Genomic DNA, 21,643 nt, shown 5'->3' on the forward strand with positions numbered 1-21,643 from the left:
TGAAGTCCAAATCTTTGATTTTTCGGTAGAGAGTGTTATTGAGAGAGGGGTCACTCTACAGATATCCCCCCGTGACAGAGAGGGACTGAGAGACACCGGTCAGTGTACGGATATCCCCCTGAGAGAGAGGGACTGAGAGACACCGGTCAGTGTGCCAATATCCCCCTGAGAGAGAGAGAGACTGAGAGACACCGGCCAGTGTACAGATATCCCACTGAGAGAGAGGGACTGAGAAAAGCTTTTTGTTGCGTGCTATCCAGTGAGCGGAAAGACAGTAAACGATTACAATGGAGCCGCCCACAGTGTGTACAGATTACAGGTTAAAGGGAATAACGTTTAGCATCACGGTCAAAGTGAGATGTGTTGGTGTGGGAGTAGAGATTTGAGATCGCAATGTGTGATTGCAGGGCTGCTTCTGTGGCCAGCTTGCAAATAGTCGCCTGGGCTGGGCACCACCTTCCTGAACCCCCCTCCCCCCTACCTCCCCCTCCCGAGGCAGAGGAGCGGGGTGGAGAGTGGTCCGTGGGTGGGGTGTGGGTGCTGTGGGGTGTGGGTGCTGTGTGGGGGTGGGTACTGTGTGGTGTGGGTGCTGTGGGTGTAGGTGGTGTGGGTGCTGTGGGGTGTGTGGGTGCTGTGGGGTGTGGGTGCTGTGGGGGTGGGTGCTGTGTGTGTGGGTGCTGTGTGTGGGTGCTGTGGGTGTAGGTGCTGTGGGGTGTGGGTGCTGTGGGGTGTGTGGGTGCTGTGGGGTGTGGGTGCTGTGGGGTGTAGGTGCTGTGGGGTGTGGGTGCTGTGGGGTGTGGGTGCTGTGGGTGCTGTGGGGTGTGGGTGCTGTGGGGTGTGGGTGCTGTGTGGGGTGGGTGCTGTGGGGTGTGTGTGGGTGCTGTGGGATGTGGATGCTGGGGGGTGTGGGTGCTGTGGAGTGTGGGTGCTGTGTGTGGGTGCTGTGTGTGTGGGTGCTGTGGAGTGTGGGTGCTATGTGTGTGTGGGTGCTGTGGGGTGTAGGTGCTGTGGGGTGTGTGTGCTCTGGGTGCTGTGGGGTCTGGGTGCTGTGGGGTGTAGGTGCTGTGGGGTGTAGGTGCTGTGGGGTGTGGGTGCTGTGGGTGCTGTGGGGTGTGGGTGCTGTGGGGTGTGGGTGCTGTGGGGGGTGGGTGCTGTGTGTGTGGGTGCTGTGGGGTGTGTGTGGGTGCTGTGGGGTGTGTGTGGGTGCTGTGGGGTGTGTGTGGGTGCTGTGTGGTGTGTGTGGGTGCTGTGGGGTGTGGGTGCTGTGGGGTGTGGGTGCTGTGTGGTGTGTGTGTGGGTGCTGTGTGTGTGGGTGCTGTGGGGTCTGGGTGCTGTGGGTGCTGCTCCTAGCTCCCCCTGCCCAGGGCCAGACGCAGACTGCCCAGCGCCCCTCCTGCAGCCTGAGACAGGGGGTCACAGACGGCCCGCAGACAGACGGGGAAGGTGCGCGCCAGGCAGTGCAGACCCAGCAAGTGGCAGCGGACGCAGGGCACGGCTGCCCACACCTGCCAGAAGGTTCCGCAGGCGAAGAGGAAGCCCCACAGGATGGCGGCAGGAACGCCGCACATGGCCGTCAGCACGCGGTAGCACCAGTACTGGGACACGGTGAAGGTGGTGTGTGTGAGCTGCCAGACCCCCGGCACACTGTGCAGTCCCACCGGCTCCGCCATCACCGCCTCAAACTCCACCTGCCCCAGAGACAGAGGGAGAGAGACAGAGAGAGAGAGAGAGAGAGAGAAGGTAAGGACCAGTCTACCTCCATCCGAACTGACTCCCTCCCTCCCTCCCTCACACCCCTTACCCTCTCCTCCCCTCCCTCCATCCCCTTACCCTCTCCCTCCCCTCCCCCTCTCCCTCTCCCTCCCCTCCCCCCACTCCCCTCCCTCCCCTCCCTCCCCGCCGCTCTCTCACCTCCCTGCCCCTCCCTCACCCTCCCCTCCCCTCCCCTCCTTCCCCTCCCCTCCTTCCCCTCCCCTCCCTCTCTCCGTCACCACCCACACACACAGACACACACACACACACAGTGTACACTAGTTCCACACTGGGACATACTGTTGGGTAAGCCGTGAGCCTAACGCTGGCAGAGGGAGAGTGTTGTTCCCTCCAACATGCCGTGCACTGTGTCCTTTCCAGTGGGTTCTTGGGCCGTGACCTGTTGGCGGGCGCGATGTGCGGATGATTCACTGCCACTGCCTCTGTGCGGCTGTCAGCAAGTCGGGCAGAGCTGTGTCAAGTAACTCCCAGCTGTGACCTTCATTCATCCACCCTGACCCTCTCCACAAAGAGACAGACACAAAGAGCTGGAGTAACTCAGCGGGTCAGGCAGCATCTCTGGGGAGAAGCTTCGGGTCGGGACCCCTCTTCAGGCTGAGCGTCAGGGGAGAGGGAGTGGCAGAGATAAGGAAGTGTAAGAGATCAAAAAAAGATGGAGATCAAGGAAAATGTAAAATAGAAACAGAAAAATAAGGTATCACAAAATGCTGGAGCAACTCAGCGGGTCAGGCAGCATCTCTAGACTGGGCTTGTACTCGCTGGAGTTTAGAAGATTGAGGGGGGATCTTATAGAAACTTACAAAATTCTTAAGGGGTTGGACAGGCTAGATGCAGGAAGATTGTTCCCGATGTTGGGGAAGTCCAGAACAAGGGGTCACAGTTTAAGGATAAGGGGGAAGTCTTTTAGGACCGAGATGAGAAAGTTTTTTTTCACACAGAGAGTGGTGAATCTGTGGAATTCTCTGCCACAGAAGGTAGTTGAGGCCAGTTCATTGGCTATATTTAAGAGGGAGTTAGATGTGGCCCTTGTGGCTAAAGGGATCAGGGGGTATGGAGAGAAGGCAGGTACGGGATACTGAGTTGGATGATCAGTCATGATCATATTGAATGGCGGTGCGTACAGGCTCGAACGGCTGAATGGCCTACTCCTGCACCTATTTTCTATATTTCTATGTTGATAGGCCAGGTTTGGAGGGATATGGGCCAAATGCAGGCAGGTGGGACTAGTGTAGCTGGGACATTGTTGACCGGTGTGGGCAAGTTGGGCCGAAGGGCCTGTTTCCACACTGTATCTCTCTATGACTCTCTATCTCAGGAGAGAAGGAATGGGTGGCGTTTCGGGTCGAGACCCTTCTTCAGACACGACCCGAAATGTCTCGGGTCTCGACTTGAAACGTCACCCATTCCTTCTCTCCTGAGATGTTGCCTGGCCCTCTGAGTTACTCCAACATTTTGTCATACCTTCGATTTGTACCAGCATCAGTGGTTGTTTTCCTACACAACATAGAAAAAATAGGTGCAAGAGTAGGCAGTGAAGGCCAATTCACTGGATGTTTTCAAGAGAGAGCTAGATTTAGGTCTTAGGGCTAACGGAATCAAGGGATAGGGGGGAGAAAGCAGGAACGGGGTACTGATTGTGGATGATCAGCCATGATCACAGTGAATGGCGGTGCTGGCTCAAAGGGCCGAATGGCCTCCTCCTGCACCTATTTTCTATTTCTATGTTTCTACAGGTGTAATCAGGGTGACAGACAGACTGGTCGGAGAACTGGGAAAGGGGAGGGGATGGAGAAGGAGTGGGGAAAGACAATAGACAATAGGTGCAGGAGTAGGCCATTCAGCCCTTCGAGCCTGTACGCACCGCCATTCAATGCGATCATGGCTGATCACTCTCAATCAGTACCCCGTTCCTGCCTTCTCCCCCATACCCCCTCACTCCGCTATCCTTAAGAGCTCTATCCAGCTCTCTCTTGAAAGCATCCAACGAACTGGCCTCCACTGCCTTCTGAGGCAGAGAATTCCACACCTTCACCGCTCTCTGACTGAAAAAGTTCTTCCTCATCTCCGTTCTAAATGGCCTACCCCTTATTCTTAAACTGGCCCCTTGTTCTGGACTCCCCCAACATTGGGAACAAGTTTCCTGCCTCTAATGTGTCCAATCCCCTAATTATCTTATATGTTTCAATAAGATCCCCCCCTTATCCTTCTAAATTCCAGTGTATACAAGCAAGGATGACTTGAAGTTAGAGAAGTCAATATTTATAACCGCTGGGGTGTAAGCTGCCCAAGCACCTCCTCTCCACATCTCTGTTACAGTTTCAAGGCAGGTCACACTATTTGTAGGGATTAGTCCAGTCGAGGAGTGTTTTATTCTCGTATGTACCAAAACGCAACAATGAAATTCTTGCTTGCAGCTAACAAAGGTGTAAAAAATCAAGAGGGAAAAGGGTGGGGGGGTATCAAGAACCACAGGTTTTTAGGTGAGAGGGGAAAGATTTAATAGGAACCTGAGGGGGCAACATTTCCACACAGAGGGTGTATGGAACAAAGTGCCACCTTAGAGTTGCTGCCTCACAGCGCCAGAGACCCGGATTTGTTCCTGACTACGGGTGCTGCCTGCACGGATTTATATGTTCCGCCGTTGACCGCGTGGGTTGTCTCCAGGTGCTCTGGTTTCCTCCACACTCCAAAGATGTGTAGGTTTTTAGGTTAGTTGGCTTCTGCAAATTGTCCCTGGTCGGCACAGACTCTGTGGGCCGAATGGCCTGTTTCCTTGCTGTATCTCCAAAGTCTAAAGTAGGTAGTTGAGGCAGGTCAATAGACAACAGACAATAGGTGCAGAGGAGGCCATTCTTAAGGGGTTGGACAGGCTAGATGCAGGAAGATTGTTCCCGATGTTGGGGAAGTCCAGAACAAGGTCACAGTTTAAGGATAAGGGGAAGTCTTTTAGGACCGAGATGAGAAGGTTTTTTTTTCACACAGAGAGTGGTGAGTCTGTGTAATTCTCTGCCACAGAGGGTAGTTGAGGCCAGTTCATTGGCTATATTTAAGAGGGAGTTAGATGTGGCTCTTGTGGCTAAAGGGATCAGGGGGTATGGAGAGAAGGCAGGTACAGGACACTGAGTTGGATGATCAGCCATGATCATATTGAATGGCGGTGCGTACAGGCTCGAAGGGCCGAATAGCGTACTCCTGCACCTATTTTCTATGTTTCTATTCGGCCCTTCGAGCCTGTACGCACCGCCATTCACTGTGATCATGGCTGATCATTCTCAGTCCTATCACCACATCAGAGGGTGGTGAATCTGTGGGATTCGTTGCCACAGACGGCTGTGGAGGCAAAATCAGTGGAGATATTTAAGGCAGAGAGAGATAGATTGTTGATCAGTGCGGGTGTCAGGGGTTGTGGGGAGAAGGCAGGAGAATGGGGTTAGGGGGGAGAGATAGATCGACCGCGATTGAATGGCGGAGTGGACTGGATGGGCCGAGTGGCCTGGCTCTGCTGCTACGAGCGTGTAAGGCAGCGGCCCCACCCGCCGCGCTGTCCCGTCCCGTTCCGGTCCGGTCCTCTCGTTCCACGTGGAGGGATTCCCTGAGCAGCCGGATGTTTGAAGCTCTGCATCTTGTAGTCCATTTATAAACCAGGCAGATGGGGGCTAAATATAGGAGGGAGCCCATTGACAGTGCGAGGGAGGGAGGGAGGGAGGGAGCGAGCCCGTGGAGGGAGGGAGGGAGGGAGGGAGGGAGGGAGCGAGCCCGTGGAGGGAGGGAGGGAGGGAGGGAGCAAGCCCGTGGATAGAGCGAGGGAGGGAGGGAGGGAGGGAGTGAGTGAGTGAGTGAGTGAGTGAGTCTGGTCCACTCACCTTCACCACCTCCTGGTTGAGGTGTTTGGGGTCCCTGTTGACCAGGTCGATCTCCCTGGTGTGGGTGTCGAGGTGGAGGCTGTCCTTGCTGGGTGGCCCCTCCGCCATGTCGTGCGGCCCTGCCCAGGGCGCAGAGTGGTGGCTCGATACCTCCAGCTGCAGCGCGGGCTCGGGCTCCAGCTGGACGGCAGCACTGGGAGCTCCCGCCCAAACCCCGGGCCGGCCAAGAGCCCCGGCACGCTGGTAACATGAGCGAGCGCAGGGGGAGGGGAGCAGAGAGGAGGCAGGATGGTGGGGTGGGGGAGAGAGAGGGAGAGAGAGAGGGAGGAGAGAGGGAGGGAGAGAGAGAGAGAGAGAGAGAGCGAGAGAGAGAGAGAGAGAGAGAGAGAATGGCGCTCCCTCCTCACCCCCACTCCCTCCCACTGCGAGGAGCTCCCTCCTCACCCCCCCCCTCCCTCCCTCCCTCCCTCCCCCCTCCCTCCCTCCCTCCCTCCCTCCTCCCTCCCTCCCTCCCTCCCTCCCTCCCTCCCTCCCTCCCTCCCTCCCTCCCTCCCTCCCTCCCTCCCTCCCTCCCATAGACTGGAGCGACTAGGCTTGTATACACTGGAATTTAGAAGGATGAGAGGAGATCTTATCGAAACGTATAAGATTATTAAGGGGTTGGACACGTTAGAGGCAGGAAACATGTTCCCAATGTTGGGGGAGTCCAGAACCAGGGGCCACAGTTTAAGAATAAGGGGTAGGCCATTTAGAACGGAGATGAGGAAAAACTTTTCCAGTCAGAGAGTTGTGAAACTGTGGAATTCTCTGCCTCAGAAGGCAGTGGAGGCCAATTCTCTGAATGCATTCAAGAGAGAGCTGGATAGAGCTCTTAAGGATAGCGGAGTCAGGGGGTATGGGGAGAAGGCAGGAACGGGGTACTGATTGAGAATGATCAGCCATGATCACATTGAATGGCGGTGCGTACAGGCTCGAAGGGCCGAATGGCCTCCTCCTGCACCTGTTGTCTGTTGTCACCCCCCCCCCCCTCCTACAGCGCGGCTCTGGGGTCAGGAGAGAGGGAGAGAGGTGGGAGAGTGGGGGGTTGCCAACAGTTTCAACTCGCACAGAGATGGGGGGAGATTGGAGGCAAGAGAGAAAGATGTGGGAGAGAGAGAGAGAGATGGGGTGGAGAGAGAAATGGGGAGAGAGAGAGAGAGAGAGAGACATGGGGAGAAAGATGCAGAGAAATGGAGGGAGAGAGATGGGGGAGAGACGGAGAGAGGGACGTAGAGAGGTGGTGAGAGAAATGTAGGGAAGTGTGGTGAAAGAGAGAGATGCAGAGGAGGGGAGATAGAGACACACACAGAGTTAGAGAGAGATGTAGAGAGAAGGGGAGAGAGATTCACACACTCACACACAAAGTTAGAGAGGGGAGAGGGAGCTGGAGAGAGGAGAGGAGAGAGAATCACACACACCCTTTAGAAGGGCTCAACATCCGAGGACGTACACGCCACTGGAGATAAATAGGTCCACTGTGGATAGGGTGAGCAGCTTTAAATACCTGGGAGTCCACCTCACAGAGGATCTGACATGGACAACACACATTGCCGCACTGGTGGGTAAGGCAAAGCAGCGCCTTTACCACCTCAGACAGCTGAGGAAATTCAGAGTGTCTCTGAGGATCCTTCAGTGCTTCTACTCTGGGGCTGTAGAAAGCATCCTGTCCGGCAACATTACAGTCTGGTTTGGGAACAGCTCTGCCCAGGACAGGATGGCCCTGCAGAGAGTAGTGCATTCGGCAGAACGCACCATGGGAACTACACTCATCCCCCTGCAGGACCTATACATCAGGAGGTGCAGATCCAGAGCCAGCAACATTATGGGGGACCCCTACCACCCCAGCAACGGACTGTTCCAGCTGTTACGGTCAGGCAAACGCCTCCGCTGTCACGCAGTGAAAACGGAGAGGATGAGACGGAGTTTCTTCCCACAGGCCATCAGGACTGTTAACTTTTATAACTCCAGGGACTAAATTCAGTCTGAAGAAGGGTCTCGACCCGAAACGTCACCCATTCCTTCTCTCCCGAGATGCTGCCTGACCTGCTGAGTTACTCCAGCATTTTGTGAATAAAACTAAATTTTGTCTTCTCTATATTAACTTTATTTATATGCTGTAACTGTAATTCTGTTTTTGAGCACAATCCGCAGGCGTTGCCACTTTCATTTCACTGCACATCGTGTATGTGCACGTGACAAATAAACTTGACTTGACTTGACACACACAGTTAGAGAGAGAGATGCAGAGGGGAGAGGGAGCTGGAGAGAGGAGGGGAGAGAGACACACACACACAGTTAGAGAAAGAGATGCAAGAGGAGAGAGGGAGCTGGAGAGAGGAGGGGAGAGAGAATCACACCCACACACACACACACAGACAGATGGGGAGAGGGAGCTGGAGATGACAATGGGGAGGGAGGGTGAGACCTGAGTGTGATTATGGAAGGGTGGAGGGACAGGATTGATGGGGAGGTGAGTGGGTAGTGGAGGGAAGGGGAGTTAGAGCACACTTGGCCGTGTCCACACCCTCTGCCGCTGTGTGTGTGTGTGTGGGTGACATTCAGCAGAGTCCAGAACAATCTCGGCGTATTTGTCATCATTTATTACAAAATAATCGTGGTTTCTCCGACTCCTCTCCTTGCAAGTCAGGAAGAGCAGACTCAAGGAACTGCAGGTGCCGGATTGCACACAATAAAAAGACACAGAGTGCTGGAGTAACTCAGCGGGTCAGGCAGCATCTATGGAGAATGTGGACAGGTGACGTTTCACAGAGTGCTGGAGTAACTCAGCGGGTCAGGCAGCATCTGTGGAGAACATGGATAGGTGACGTTTCACAGAGTGCTGGAGTAACTCAGCGGGTCAGGCAGCATCTGTGGAGAACATGGATGGGTGACGTTTCTTTCAAGAAAGAGTTAGATTTAGCTCTTAGGGTTAACGGAATCAAGGGGTATGGGGAAAAAACAGGAACGGGGTACTGATTGTGGATGATCAGCCATGATCATATTGAATGGTGGTGCTGGCTTGTATACACTGGAATTTAGAAGGATGAGAGTGGATCTTATCAAAACGTATAAGATTATTAAGGGATTGGACACGTTAGAGGCAGGAAACATGTTCCCAATGTTGGGGGAGTCCAGAACCAGGGGCCACAGTTTAAGAATAAGGGGTCGGCCATTTAGAACTGAGATGAGGAAAAACCTTTTTCAGTCAGAGAGTTGTGAATCTGTGGAATTCTCTGCCTCAGAGGGCAGTGGAGGCCAATTCTCTGAATGCATTCAAGAGAGAGGTAGATAGAGCTCTTAAGGATAGCGGAGTCAGGGGGTATGGGGAGAAGGCAGGAACGGGGTACTGATTGAGAATGATCAGCCGTGATAACATTGAATGGCGGTGCATGCTGGCTCGAAGGGCCGAATGGCCTCCTCCTGCTCCTATGTTTCTATCAGGAGGGGAGAGGTTGGCTTGTGAGTCAGAGGGTGGGGTGTAGGAGGCAGGGGGAGGGTCCCGGGGGGTGGGGGTGCCGCGGGGTCCTAGTGCCGGGCCAGCGTCAGATCGGCTCCTCGGAGACAGTGGGCCATGCTGGAGCAGAGGGGGGCCACTATGGTGTCCGTCAGGCTGAGGCAGAAGGTTTGCCAGGTGGGCCGGCTCAGGAGGCAGATCCGTGCGCACGGCACCAGGCACCTGTGGGCATAGAGGGGAAGGTCAGGCTTGGCCCAGCGAGGTGCCCCCTCCTCTAACCTGTTCCCCTGATCCCAGTCCCTGGGCCCCTTGTATTCCTGGTAGTCCCAGGGGCCCTGAGTTCTGATCTCGGTCCCTGGGGCCCCTGTTCTGATCTCAGTCCCTGGGCCCCCTGTTCTCCTGATCTCAGTCCCTGGGCCCTCTGTTCTGATCTCAGTCCCTGGGCCCTCTGTTCTAATCTCAGTCCCTGGGCCCTCTGTTCTCCTGATCTCAGTCCCTGGGCCCCCTGTTCTAATCTCAGTCCCTGGGCCCTCTGTTCTGATCTCAGTCCCTGGGCCCCCTGTTCTCCTGATCTCAGTCCCTGGGCCCCCTGTTCTCCTGATCTCAGTCCCTGGGCCCTCTGTTCTGATCTCAGTCCCTGGGCCCTCTGTTCTAATCTCAGTCCCTGGGCCCTCTGTTCTCCTGATCTCAGTCCCTGGGCCCCCTGTTCTAATCTCAGTCCCTGGGCCCTCTGTTCTGATCTCAGTCCCTGGGCCCTCTGTTCTCCTGATCTCAGTCCCTGGGCCCCCTGTTCTAATCTCAGTCCCTGGGCCCTCTGTTCTGATCTCAGTCCCTGGACCCTCTGTCTGATCTCAGTCCCTGGGCCCTCTGTTCTGACCCCAATCCCTGGGCCCTCTGTTCTGATCCCAGTCCTTGGGCCCCCTGTCCTCCTGATCCCAGTCCTTGGGGCCCCTGTTCTGATCCCAGTTCCAGGCCCTCTGTTCTGATCCCAGTCCCTGGGCCCTCTGTTCTGACCCCAATCCCTGGGCCCTCTGTTCTGATCCCAGTCCCTGGGCCATCTGTTCTCCTGATCTCAGTCCCTGGGCCCTCTGTTCTGACCCCAGTTCCAGGCCCTCTGTTCTGATCCCAGTCCCTGGGCCCTCTGTTCTGACCCCAATCCCTGGGCCCTCTGTTCTGATCCCAGTCCCTGGGCCCCCTGTTCTGATCTCAGTCCTTGCGCCCCCTGTTCTGATCTCAGTCCCTGGGCCCCCTGTTCTCCTGATCTCAGTCCCTGGGCCCCCTGTCCTCCTGATCTCGGTTCCTGGGCCCCCTGTCCTCCTGATCTCGGTCCCCCTCTGAGCCCCAGCCCCTGTTGTGGCTCACCAGATGTGCAGGCAGGCAGCACAGGCGAAGAGGCAGCCTGCGGCGATGGAGGCCGGGACGGCGAAGATCAGCGAGACGGCGCGGTAGCCCCAGAGCTTGCACACCTCGAAGGACACATGGCTCCAGGCCCACACCCTGTCGAAGCTGTGGGTGCTGAAGGGCTCCGCGACCATCTGCCCAAAGTCCACCTGAACAGGAGAGGAGAAGGTGAGCAGAGGCAGCTACCAGAACAACATAGACTTAATACTCTGCCTTCCTATTCTTACCACCAAAGTGGATAACCTCACACTTATCCACTTATCTAAGTGGATAAGTGTGAGGTTATCCACTTTGGTGGTAAGAATAGGAAGGCAGAGTATTATCTGAATGGTGTCAAGTTAGGAAAAGGGGACGTACAACGTGATCTGGGTGTCCTAGTACACCAGTCACTGAAAGGAAGCATGCAGATACAGCAGGCAGTGAAGAAAACCAATGGCATGTTGGCCTTCATAACAAGAGGAGTTGAGTATAGGAGCAAAGAGGTCCTTCTGCAGTTGTACAGGGCCCGAGTGAGACCGCACCTGGAGTACTGTGTGCAGTTTTGGTCTCCTAGTTTGAGTTTAGGAGCAAAGAGGTCCTTCTGCAGTTGTACAGGGCCCTAGTGAGACCTCACCTGGAGTACTGTGTGCAGTTTTGGTCTCCAAATTTAAGGAAGGATATTCTTGCTATTGAGGGCGTGCAGCGTAGGTTCACTAGGTTAATTCCCGGAATGGCGGGACTGTCATATGTTTAAAGACTGGAGCGACTAGGCTTGTATACACTGGAATTTAGAAGGACGAGAGGAGATCTTATCGAAACGTATAAGATTATTTAGGGGTTGGACACGTTAGAGGCAGGAAACATGTTCCCAATGTTGGGGGAGTCCAGAACAAGGGGCCACAGTTTAAGAATAAGGGGTCGGCCATTTAGAACGGAGATGAGGAAAAACTTTTTCAGTCAGAGTTGTGAATCTGTGGAATTCTCTGCCTCAGAAGGCAGTGGAGGCCAATTCTCTGAATGCATTCAAGAGAGAGCTAGATAGAGCTCTTAAGGATAGCGGAGTCAGGGGGTATGGGGAGAAGGCAGGAACGGGGTACTGATTGAGAATGATCAGCCATGATCACATTGAATGGCGGTGCGTACAGGCTCGAAGGGCCGAATGGCCTACTCCTGCACTAGTTTAGATGGGGCATGTTGGCCGGTGTGGGTAGGTGGGACTAGTGTAGATGGGGCATGTTGGTCGGTGTGGGTAAGTTGGCCTGTTTCCACACTGTATCACTCTATGACTCTGTGACATGCAGGCAAAGGAGATTAGTCCATTGTTGGCCATGGAAGAGGTAATAAAGGGTTACGAACAGTGAAACTAACAGAAGACTTTGGCGGCAAGAACAGGAAAGCAGAGTATTACCTGAATGGTGGCCAATTAGGAAAAGGGGAGATGCAACGTGACCTGGCAGGAACGGGGGTACTGATTGAGAATAATCAGCCATGATCATATTGAATGGCGGTGCGTACAGGCTCGAAGGACCGAATGGCCTCCTCCTGCACCTGTTGTCTATTGTCTATTAGTCCATTGTTGGCCGTGGAAGCGGTAATAAAGGGTTACGAACAGTCAAACTAACAGAATACGTGGGTGGTGGGGAGAGTTGAGTTACTGCAGCATTTTCACCAGTTCCCGGTCTCCCTCTCCAGGTCTGTGATTGGGGTCTGGCTGAGGCCGTGAGGGGGGACGCGGGCGAATGTTTTGGTGTGGGGGGTGGGGGGGGGTGGGAGGGGGACAGAGGGCGCGGAGTCTGGCTCTGAATGCCGCTGCTTACCGTGAGGTGCTGGTTCATTCCCTGCGGGTCCCGGTTTTCCGGATCCGGAGTGCCGTGGGGTGGTGAGGGCTCGCGACCCCCTTCTCTCCCCCATTCAATGCCAGGAACCCCATCGTCCAGCTCCACCTGAGTGTAACCTTCCTCCATCACACCGAGACACGAGCAATGCCTGTCACTTGGAGCTATTGCCTAACTCCCTCTCCCCCTCCCTCTCTCTCTCCCTCTTTATCCCTCTTTCTCTTCCTCCCTCTCTCTCCCTCCCTCCCTTTCCCTCTCTCCTCTCCTCTCTCTTTCTTCTCCTTCTCTCCCTCCCTCTCTCTCTCTCTTTCCCTCCCTCTATCTCTTTCTTTCCCTCTCTCTCTCTTTCCCTCTCTCCTCTCCTCTCTCTCTCCCTCCCCTCTCTCTCTCCCTCTCACTCCCTCTCTCCCTCTCTCCCTCCCTCTCTCTCCCTCCTTCCCTTTCCCTCTCTCCTCTCCTCTCTCTTTCTTCTCCTTCTCTCTCTTCTTTTCTCTCTCTCTCTCTCTCTCTCTCTCTCTCTCTCTCTCTCTCTCTCTCTCTTTCTTCTCCTTCTCTCTTCTTTTCTCTCTCTCTCTCTCTCTCTCTCTCTCTCTCTCTCTTTCTTCTCCTTCTCTCTCTTCTTTTCCCTCTCTCTCTCTCTTTCCCTCCCTCTATCTCTTTCTTTCCCTCTCTCTCTCTCTCTCTTCCCCTCCCTCCCTCTCTCTTTCCCTCTCTCCTCTACTCTCCTCTCTCTCTCTCTCCTTTTCTCTCTCCCTCTCTTTCCCTCCTCTCTCTCTTTCTTTCCCTCCCTCCTCTCCTCTCCTTTCTCTCTCTCCCTCTCTCACTTGTCTCTCCTTTCTCCTCTGGAGTCAAATGAACTGGTTCTATTTTGAGAATCCGATCTAATTTCGCCCCACTATTCTGCTGACACAGAGGGCTGGGCTGCAGACACTTAAAGGGACCCCAGACCTTTCTGCCCACCCACCCACCTCCCCCCCACCCCCCTTGAAACTATCTCACTGCTGGATTTAGTTTTAGTTTTACAGATCCAGCGTGGAAACAGGCCCTTCGGCCCATCGGCCTAGCGTTCGTACGTATACTAACCTTAGAATCCTCCACCCTGCGAACATCACGGTGGCGCAGCGATAGTGTTGCTGCCTCACAGCGCTAGAGACCCGGGTTCCATCCTGACTACATGTGCTGTCTGTACGGAGTTTGTACGTTCTCCCCGTAACCGCGTGGGTTTTCTCCTTGATCTTCGGTTTCCTCCCACACTCCAAAGACATACTCCAAAGACGTGTGTAGGTTAATTGGCTTGGTGTATGTGTGATTTGTCCCTAGTGTGTGTGTGTGTAGGATAGAGTAGGATAGAGTTAATGTGTGGGGACCTCTGGAGTCGAGATCCTTGAAATCTCTGCATCTGTGGAGAGTGTAAACATAGAAAATAGGTGCAGGAGTAGGCCATTCGGCCCTTCGAGCCTGCACCGCCATTCAATATGATTATGGCTGATCATCCAGCTCAGTAACCTGTACCTGCCTTCTCTCCATACCCCCTGATCCCTTTAGCCACAAGGGCCACATCTAACTCCCTCTTAAATATAGCCAATGAACTGGCCTCAACTACCTTCTGTGGCAGAGAATTCCACAGATTCACCACTCTCTGTGTGAAGAAATGTTTTCTCATCTCGGTCCTAAAAGACTTCCCCCTTATCCTTAAGCTGTGACCTCTGGTTCTGGATTTCCCCAACATCGGGAACAATCTTCCCGCATCTAGCCTCTCCAACCCCTTAAGAATTTTATATGTTTCAATAAGATCCCCCCCCTTCTAAATTCCAGCGAGTACAAGCCGAGTCTATCCAGTCTTTCTTCATATGAAAGTCCTGCCATCCCAGGGATCAATCTGGTGAACCTTCTCTGTACTCCCTCTATGGCAAGAATGTCTTTCCTCAGATTAGGAGACCAAAACTGTACGCAATACTCCAGGTGTGGCCTCACCAATGCCCTGTACAACTGCAGCAGAACCTCCCTGCTCCTATACTCAAATCCTCTTGCTATGAATATTAACATACCATTCGCTTTCTTCACTGCCTGCTGCACCTGCACGCTTGCTTTCAATGACTGGTGCACCATGACACCCAGGTCACGTTGCATCTCCCCTTCTCCTAATCGGCCACCATTCAGGTAATACTCTGCTTTCCTGTTCTTGCCACCAAAGTGGATAACCTCACATTTATCCACATTATATTGCATCTGCCATGCATTTGCCCACTCGCCTAATCTATCCAAGTCACTCTGCAGCCTCCTAACATCCTCCTCGCAGCTAACACTGCCACCCAGCTTCGTGTCATCCACAAACTTGGAGATGTTGCATTCAATTCCCTCGTCCAAATCATTAATATATATTGTAAATAATAACTGGTGTCCCAGCACTGAGCGTAAGAGTGAGAAGCTGTAAACGCTGTCCTCCCCTTTCCACAGCAGTGGGCCAATAACCCATTCATTCTCTCTAGAGATTACTCCAGCATTTTGTGTCTATCTTTGGTGTAAACTAGCATCTGCAGTTCCTGTTGGGTATGTGGTGAACCACTGTTGGGTATGTGGTGAACCACTGCCCTCTGGTGGCCACCGCCACATGCAACACACTAGGTTTGGTTTTTCCTCATCTCAGTTCTAAATGGCCGACCCCTTATTCTTAAACTGTGGCCCCTTGTTCTGGACTCCCCCAACATTGGGAACATGTTTCCTGCCTCTAACGTGTCCAACCCCTTAATAATCTTATATGTTTCGATAAGATCTCCAGACGGATCAGGGGAGATCTTATCTGGAGTACTGTGTGCAGTTTTGGTCTCCAAATTTGAGGACGAATATTCTTGCTATTGAGGGCGTGCAGCGTAGGTTTACTTGGTTAATTCCCGGAATGGCGGGACTGTCGTATGTTGAAAGACTGGAGCGACTAGGCTTGTATACACTGGAATTTAGGATGAGAGATCTTATCGAAACGATTATTAAGAGGTAGGCCATTTAGAACAGAGATGAGAAAAAACTTTTTCAGTCAGAGAGTTGTGAATCTGTGGAATTCTCTGCCTCAGAAGGCAGTGGAGGCCAATTCTCTGAATGCATTCAAGAGAGAGCTAGATAGAGCACTTAAGGATAGCGGAGTCAGGGGGTATGGGGAGAAGGCAGGAACGGGGTACTGATTGAGAATGATCAGCCATGATCACATTGAATGGTGGTGCTGGCTCGAAGGGCCGAATGGCCTACTCCTGCACCTATTGTCTATTATAGAGGTGTATAAGACCATGAGAGGAATAGAGAGGAATAGTCTCTTGCCCTGAGTAGGGGAATCGAGGACCAGAGGACATAGGTTGAAGATGAAGGGGAAAAGATTTAATAGGAATTTGAGGGGTAACCTTTACACACAGAGGGTGGTGGGTGTATGGAACGAGTTGCCAGAGGAGATAGTTGAGGCTGGGACTATCCCAATGCTGGATGATCAGCCATGATCATATTGAATGGCGGTGCAGGCTCGAAGGGCCGAATGGCCTACTCCTGCACCTATTTTCTATGTTTCTATGTTTCTAATGTTTTAGAAACAGTTAGACAGGTACATGGATAGGACAGGTTTGGAGGGATATGGACCAAACGCGGGCAGGTGGGACAAGTGTAGCTGGGATATGTTGGCTGGTGTGGGCAAGTTGGGCTGAAGGGCCTGTTTCCACACTGTATCACTATTACTTTATAGACACAAACTGCTGGAGTAACTCAGCGGGACAGGCAGCATCTCAGGAGAGAAGGGATAGGTGACGTTTCTTCATTCTGAAGAAGGCTCTCGACCCGAGACGTCACCCATTCCTTCCCTCCAGAGATGCTGCCTGTCCCGCTGAGTTACTCCAGCTTTTTGTGTCTATAGCCTGATGCAATACTGGTACAGGCTTGGTGGGCCGAAGGGCCAGTTCCTGATGTGAAACATTCAGCTCCCACGATTTCAGAACCCAGGGTCTGGGAGAGCACAATGTCCGGCACTTGACCTTCACAAGACATAAAGATGGAACATTTTACTCAGAGTCTTAATGGCACGACTAATTGCCAGCCCATTGTCTTTCTGAGTCATTAGAGTAACAGGATGACTTGGCAATGTTAATGCAAAGACACTTAGGAGGTCGATTTAACCCTCTGCTGCAGTGGCCTTTCATTAGAATCAACAGCGATCTTATCGAGATGTACACCGATCAGCCAAAACATTATGACCACTGACAGGTGAAGTGAATATCATTGATTATCTTGTTACAATGGCACCTGTCAAGGGGTGGGATATATTAGGCAGCAAATGAACAGTCAGTTCTTGAAGTTGATGTGTTGGATGCAGGAAAAATGGGCAGGAGTAAAGACCTGAGTGACTTTGACAAGGGCCAAACTGGGTCAGAGCATCTCTGAAACGGCAAGGCTTGTGGGGTGCTCCCGGTCAGCAGTGGTGAGTACCGACCGTCAGTGGTCCAAGGAGAGACAAACCACAAACCGGCGACAGACAGGGTGTTGGGCGCCCGAGGCTCATCGATGCGCGAGGGCAACGAAGGCTATCCCGTCTGGTCCGACCGACAGAAGGTCGACTGTGGCACAAGTCACAGAAAATTTTAATGGTGGTCACGGGAGGAATGTGTCACAATGCACAGTGCATCGCACCCTGCTGCGTATGGGGCTGCACACGGAGGACCAACAGCATATTAGGCAGGTGGGCATCCATGAGGCGGCTCGGTGGCGCGGCGGTAGAGTTGCTGCCTTACAGTGCCTGTGACCCGGGTACCATCCTGACTACGGGTGCTGTCCGTACGGAGTTTGCACGTTCTCCCTGTGATCTCCTGGGTTTTCTCCGGCTGCTCCGGTTTCAATAGACAATAAACAATAGGTGCAGGAGGAGGCCATTCGGCCTTTCGAGTCAGCACCGCCATTCAATGTGATCATGGCTGATCATTCTCAATCGGTACCCCCGTTCCTGCCCTCTCCCATACCCCCTGACTCCGCTATCCTTAAGAGCTCTATCCAGCTCTCTCTTGAATGCATTCAGAGAATTGGCCTCCACTGCCATCTGAGGCAGAGAATTCCACAGATTCACAACTCTCTGACTGAAAAAGTTTTTCCTCATCTCAGTTCTAAATGGCCTACCCCTTATTCTTAAACTGTGGTCCCTTGTTCTGGACTCCCCCAACATTGGGAACATGTTTCCTGCCTCTAACGTGTCCAACCCCTTAATAATCTTATACGTTTCGATAAGATCTCCTCTCATCCTTCTAAATTCCAGTATATACAAGCAAGCCTAGTCGCTCCAGTCTTTCAACATATGAAAGTCCCGCCATTCCGGGAATTAACCTAGTAAACCTACGCTGCACGCCCTCAATAGCAAGAATATCCTTCCTCAAATTTGGAGACCAAAACTGCACACAGTACTCCAGGTGCGGTCTCACTAGGGCCCTGTACAACTGCAGAAGGACCTCTTTGCTCCTATACTCAATTCCTCCCACATTCCAAAGATGTGCCGGTTTGTGGGTTAATTGACTTCTGCACATTTTCCCGAGAGAGAGAGTGGGATAGAACCAGTGTACTGGGTATGTTGTTGGTCGGCACGGTCTCGGTGGGCCAAAGGGCCTTTTTCCACACTGTATCTCTAAACTAAACGAAAACTAAGCATCTGCAATTCCTTGTATCGCCCTTAAATCTTTGTGGGACAAAGATAAAAAGGGGAGGCACATCTGACTGAAGGTGGGGAACATTTTCCTGTTCCTATTAGTTGAGTGCATTACAACATTAATAACCAATCGATAGTGTATCTCACATTATTCCCTCTTAAAACAAAAATAGGGAACCCTGAGCAATTAACTGCTTAACAAGTGCAGTGGAAATTCAAAACACTGCTTATCATAAGGGCCTGCAAGGGTAGAGTTTATGTCTCAATAGACATTAGACAATAGGTGCAGGAGTAGGCCATTCAGCCCTTCGAGCCAGCACCGCCATTCAATGCGATCATGGCTGATCACTCTCAATCAGTACCCCGTTCCTGCCTTCTCCCCATACCCCCTCACTCCGCTATCCTTAAGAGCTCTATCCAGCTCTCTCTTGAAAGCATCCAACGAACTGGCCTCCACTGACTTCTGAGGCAGAGAATTCCACACCTTCACCACTCTCTGACTGAAAAAGTTCTTCCTCATCTCCGTTCTAAATGGCCTACCCCTTATTCCTAAGTGAGATGACCTGCTAACTTCTGATTGATGAGGTTATCGAGAGTTACTGAGCGTTTTAAGAGAGGGATGTTAGTCATATCCCCTGGGTTTGGTAATGCATTTTCCATCAACAATCTCTGAATTAAAAACTCTCCACTGTACCTTCAACTTGAAATGCATTCAAACTGCAATGCACAAAAGGGTCCTAGTTTTAAATAGTTCCAGTCTGAATACCAGCCCAAAGAAGGGTCTCGACCCGAAACATCAGCTATTTCTTTTCTCCAGAGATGCTCCATGACCTGCTGAGTTACTCCAGCATTTTGTGTCTACTTTGTGTCTCATAACACGAGGAGTTGAGTATAGGAGCAAAGAGGTCCTTCTGCAGTTGTACAGGGCCCTAGTGAGACCACACCTGGAGTACTGTGTGCAGTTTTGGTCTCCAAATTTGAGGAAGGATATTCTTGCTATTGAGGGCGTGCAGCGTAGGTTTACTAGGTTAATTCCCGGAATGGCGGGACTGTCGTATGTTGAAAGACTGGAGCGATGGCGGTGGAGGCCAAGACATTGGGTATTTTGAATGGGGTTGAGAGGAACAGTTAGATCAGCCATGATTCTGAAGAAGGGCCTCGATCCGAAACGTCACCCATTCCTTCTCTCCTGAGATACTGCCTGACCTGCTGAGTTACTCCAGCATTTTGTGAAATAAATACCATGGGAATGGAGGTAATCCTTTGAACTAATGGGAAATTGTTCAACAAACAGAGACTGAACCCACGGTAGGGTCCTGAAGTGCATTGTAGAGGAGAAGGATCAAGCAGCATAGGCACATAGCTTGGTGAAAATGGCATCACAGGTAAGACAAGGTGATGAAGAAGGTTTTTGGCATGCTGGCCTTCATCAGTCGATGAATTGAGTCCAGGAGTTGGGAATTATGTTAGAGTTCTACAAAGTGTTGATGAGGTTGCCTTGGAGTATTGTGTTCAGTTTTAGCAACCCTTCTACAGGAGAGATGCCATTAAGCTGGAAGGATTACAGAGAGAATTTATAAGGATGTTGCCAGGGCCTGAGCTCTGGGAAGAGATTGGGCAGGCTAGGACTTTATTCCTTGGACCACAGGAGACGGAGAGGTGATCGTGCGATTGTCCTGTTTCCCTGCTGTATGACTACTTTTCAGGTACGAGATTACTGAAGGCTTGTTGATTGAGTGCCAGGGTGCAGAAGTGCCAGGGTGCCTTCTTCCACCTCAAAAACATTGCCCGTCTCCGTCCATCCCTCTCCTTCACAGCTGCAGAAACCCTCATCCATGCCTTCATCACCTCCCGTCTGGACTACTGCAACAGCCTCCTTCCTCTATGGCGCACCCTCAAAAATCATCAGTAAACTTCAATACATTCAAAACTCCGCTGCCCGTCTACTCACCCACTCCCCGATCCGTGACCATATCACCCCCGTCCTTTACAAACTCCACTGGCTCCCCATCCCCCAGAGAATCCAATACAAAATCCTCCTCATGACCTACAAAGCCCTCCATAACCTGGCCCCATCCTACCTGACTGACCTCCTCCACAGACACACTCCCACCTGCACCCTCCGCTCTGCTGCTGCCAATCTCCTGTCCCCCCCCATCCGGACCAAATTCAGATCCTGGGGGGACAGGGCTTTCTCCATCGCTGCTCCCACCCTATGGAACTCACTACCCCAAACCGTCAGAGACTCCTCCTCACTCACCACATTCAAAACATCACTGAAGTCTCACCTCTTCAGCACTGCCTTCAACCACTGAAGGTCACCTCACCTTCTGTCTCCTTTCTCTGTTCGTTTACTTATTTATCTATTTATTCACTTCTCTATGTTCTAGAAATCCCTGTAAAGCGTCTTTGAGTGTTTGAAAAGCGCTATATAAATGTAATGCATTATTATTATTATTATTAAGATGTTTGTGTCATTTACCAAAGTGACCGAGACCGTGCGCCTTGCACTCAACATCTATAAAGGAAAGGTACTTTGCCAACGTCCTCTCATGCACTCCACTGCCCACTAGCCGGACAACATGGACCACCTCTCCATATACACACGTTGACGAGGACATTCATCTCCGCCTTCAAAATGTCAGGATGGCCTTTGGTCGATTGAGGAAACAATCATCAGAAGAATGAGATCTCTGATCTGGCACAAAACATTATTAAAATCAATTAAACGTGAGATGTTTGATTTGGGTTTGATCCAATGCCATTTTTGTGTTGGTTAGGCATCGATGAAAATTATAAGTGATGAAGATACTTTGAAGGGTTTTCGACCTGAAACATTAACTGTTTCTCTTTCCACCAATGTCATCTGATCTGCTCAATATTTACATCATTTTTTGTTTTTCTTTATCCGAGAGAGCTACTGGTCGAATGGGAGGCGTGGAGTTTGTGTCAAGTACAAACATCACATTTACTGTGTAGGAAGAAACCGCAGTTGCTGGTTTAAACCGAAGATAGACACAAAACACTGGAGAAACTCAGCGGGACAGACAGCATCTCTGGAGAGAAGGAATGGGTGACTTTTTGGCCCAAGACCCTTCTTCGCTTTAAACCAGCATCTGCAGTTCCTTCGTACACATTTTCAGCAGAAAACTCCACCTTTTAAAATTTTTTAAATCGGTCAAATAGCTGGAAGGAGATACTGTATTTCCTGAGGGAGATATGACACAAAATGCTGGAGTAACCAACCCAGTGGGACGGGCAGCATCTGTGGGGAACATGGATAGGTGACGTTTCACAGAGTGCTGGTGTAACTCAGCGAGTCAGGCAGCATCTGTGGAGAATAGACAATAGGTGCAGGAGGAGGCCATTCGGCCCTTCGAGCCAGCACCGCCATTCAATGTGATCATGGCTGATCATTCTCAATCAGTACCCCATTCCTGCCTTCTCCCCATACCCCCTGACTCTGCTATCCTTAAGAGCTCTATCTAGCTCTCTCTTGAATGCACTCAGAGAGTTGGTATCCACTGCCTTCTCAGGCAGAGAATTCCACAGATTCACAACTCTGACTGAAAAAGTTTCAAGAACATGGATAGGTGAAGTTTCACAGAGTACTAGAGTAACTCAGTGGGTCAGGCAGCAT

At 52.0% G+C, this 21,643-nt stretch overlaps 2 protein-coding genes across 2 annotated transcripts; both read right to left on the bottom strand.

Annotated features, from left to right (window-relative positions):
* Positions 1-1,346: 1,346 nt before the first annotated feature.
* On the bottom strand, positions 1,347-5,744 carry LOC144611170 (caveolin-3-like). The gene is made up of 2 exons (XM_078430225.1): positions 5,637-5,744; positions 1,347-1,688 (listed from the first exon to the last, which is right to left on the bottom strand). Exons 1-2 carry the CDS (start codon positions 5,742-5,744, stop codon positions 1,347-1,349), a joined length of 450 nt encoding a protein of 149 aa, XP_078286351.1.
* Positions 5,745-9,200: 3,456 nt separating this feature from the next.
* Positions 9,201-12,507, bottom strand: LOC144611172 (caveolin-2-like). The gene is made up of 3 exons (XM_078430226.1): positions 12,327-12,507; positions 10,492-10,679; positions 9,201-9,351 (listed from the first exon to the last, which is right to left on the bottom strand). The coding sequence occupies exons 1-3, from the start codon at positions 12,471-12,473 to the stop codon at positions 9,201-9,203; spliced, it is 486 nt and encodes a 161-aa protein (XP_078286352.1). The 5' UTR covers positions 12,474-12,507.
* Positions 12,508-21,643: the final 9,136 nt, after the last annotated feature.

This window comes from Rhinoraja longicauda, chromosome 39 (assembly GCF_053455715.1).
Source record: "Rhinoraja longicauda isolate Sanriku21f chromosome 39, sRhiLon1.1, whole genome shotgun sequence".
In the NCBI taxonomy this organism is placed as follows: Eukaryota; Metazoa; Chordata; class Chondrichthyes; order Rajiformes; family Arhynchobatidae; genus Rhinoraja; species Rhinoraja longicauda.

Coding starts and splice junctions, on each gene's coding strand:
- LOC144611170 (XM_078430225.1), bottom strand. CDS start 5,744: ATGGCGGAGGGGCCACCCAGCAAGGACAGCCTCCACCTCGACACCCAC. Junction 1,689..5,636: donor TCAACCAGGAGGTGGTGAAG/GTGAGTGGACCA, acceptor TCTCTGGGGCAG/GTGGAGTTTGAGGCGGTGAT.
- LOC144611172 (XM_078430226.1), bottom strand. CDS start 12,473: ATGGAGGAAGGTTACACTCAGGTGGAGCTGGACGATGGGGTTCCTGGC. Junction 10,680..12,326: donor GAATGAACCAGCACCTCACG/GTAAGCAGCGGC, acceptor TCTCCTGTTCAG/GTGGACTTTGGGCAGATGGT. Junction 9,352..10,491: donor GCTGCCTGCCTGCACATCTG/GTGAGCCACAAC, acceptor CTATGCCCACAG/GTGCCTGGTGCCGTGCGCAC.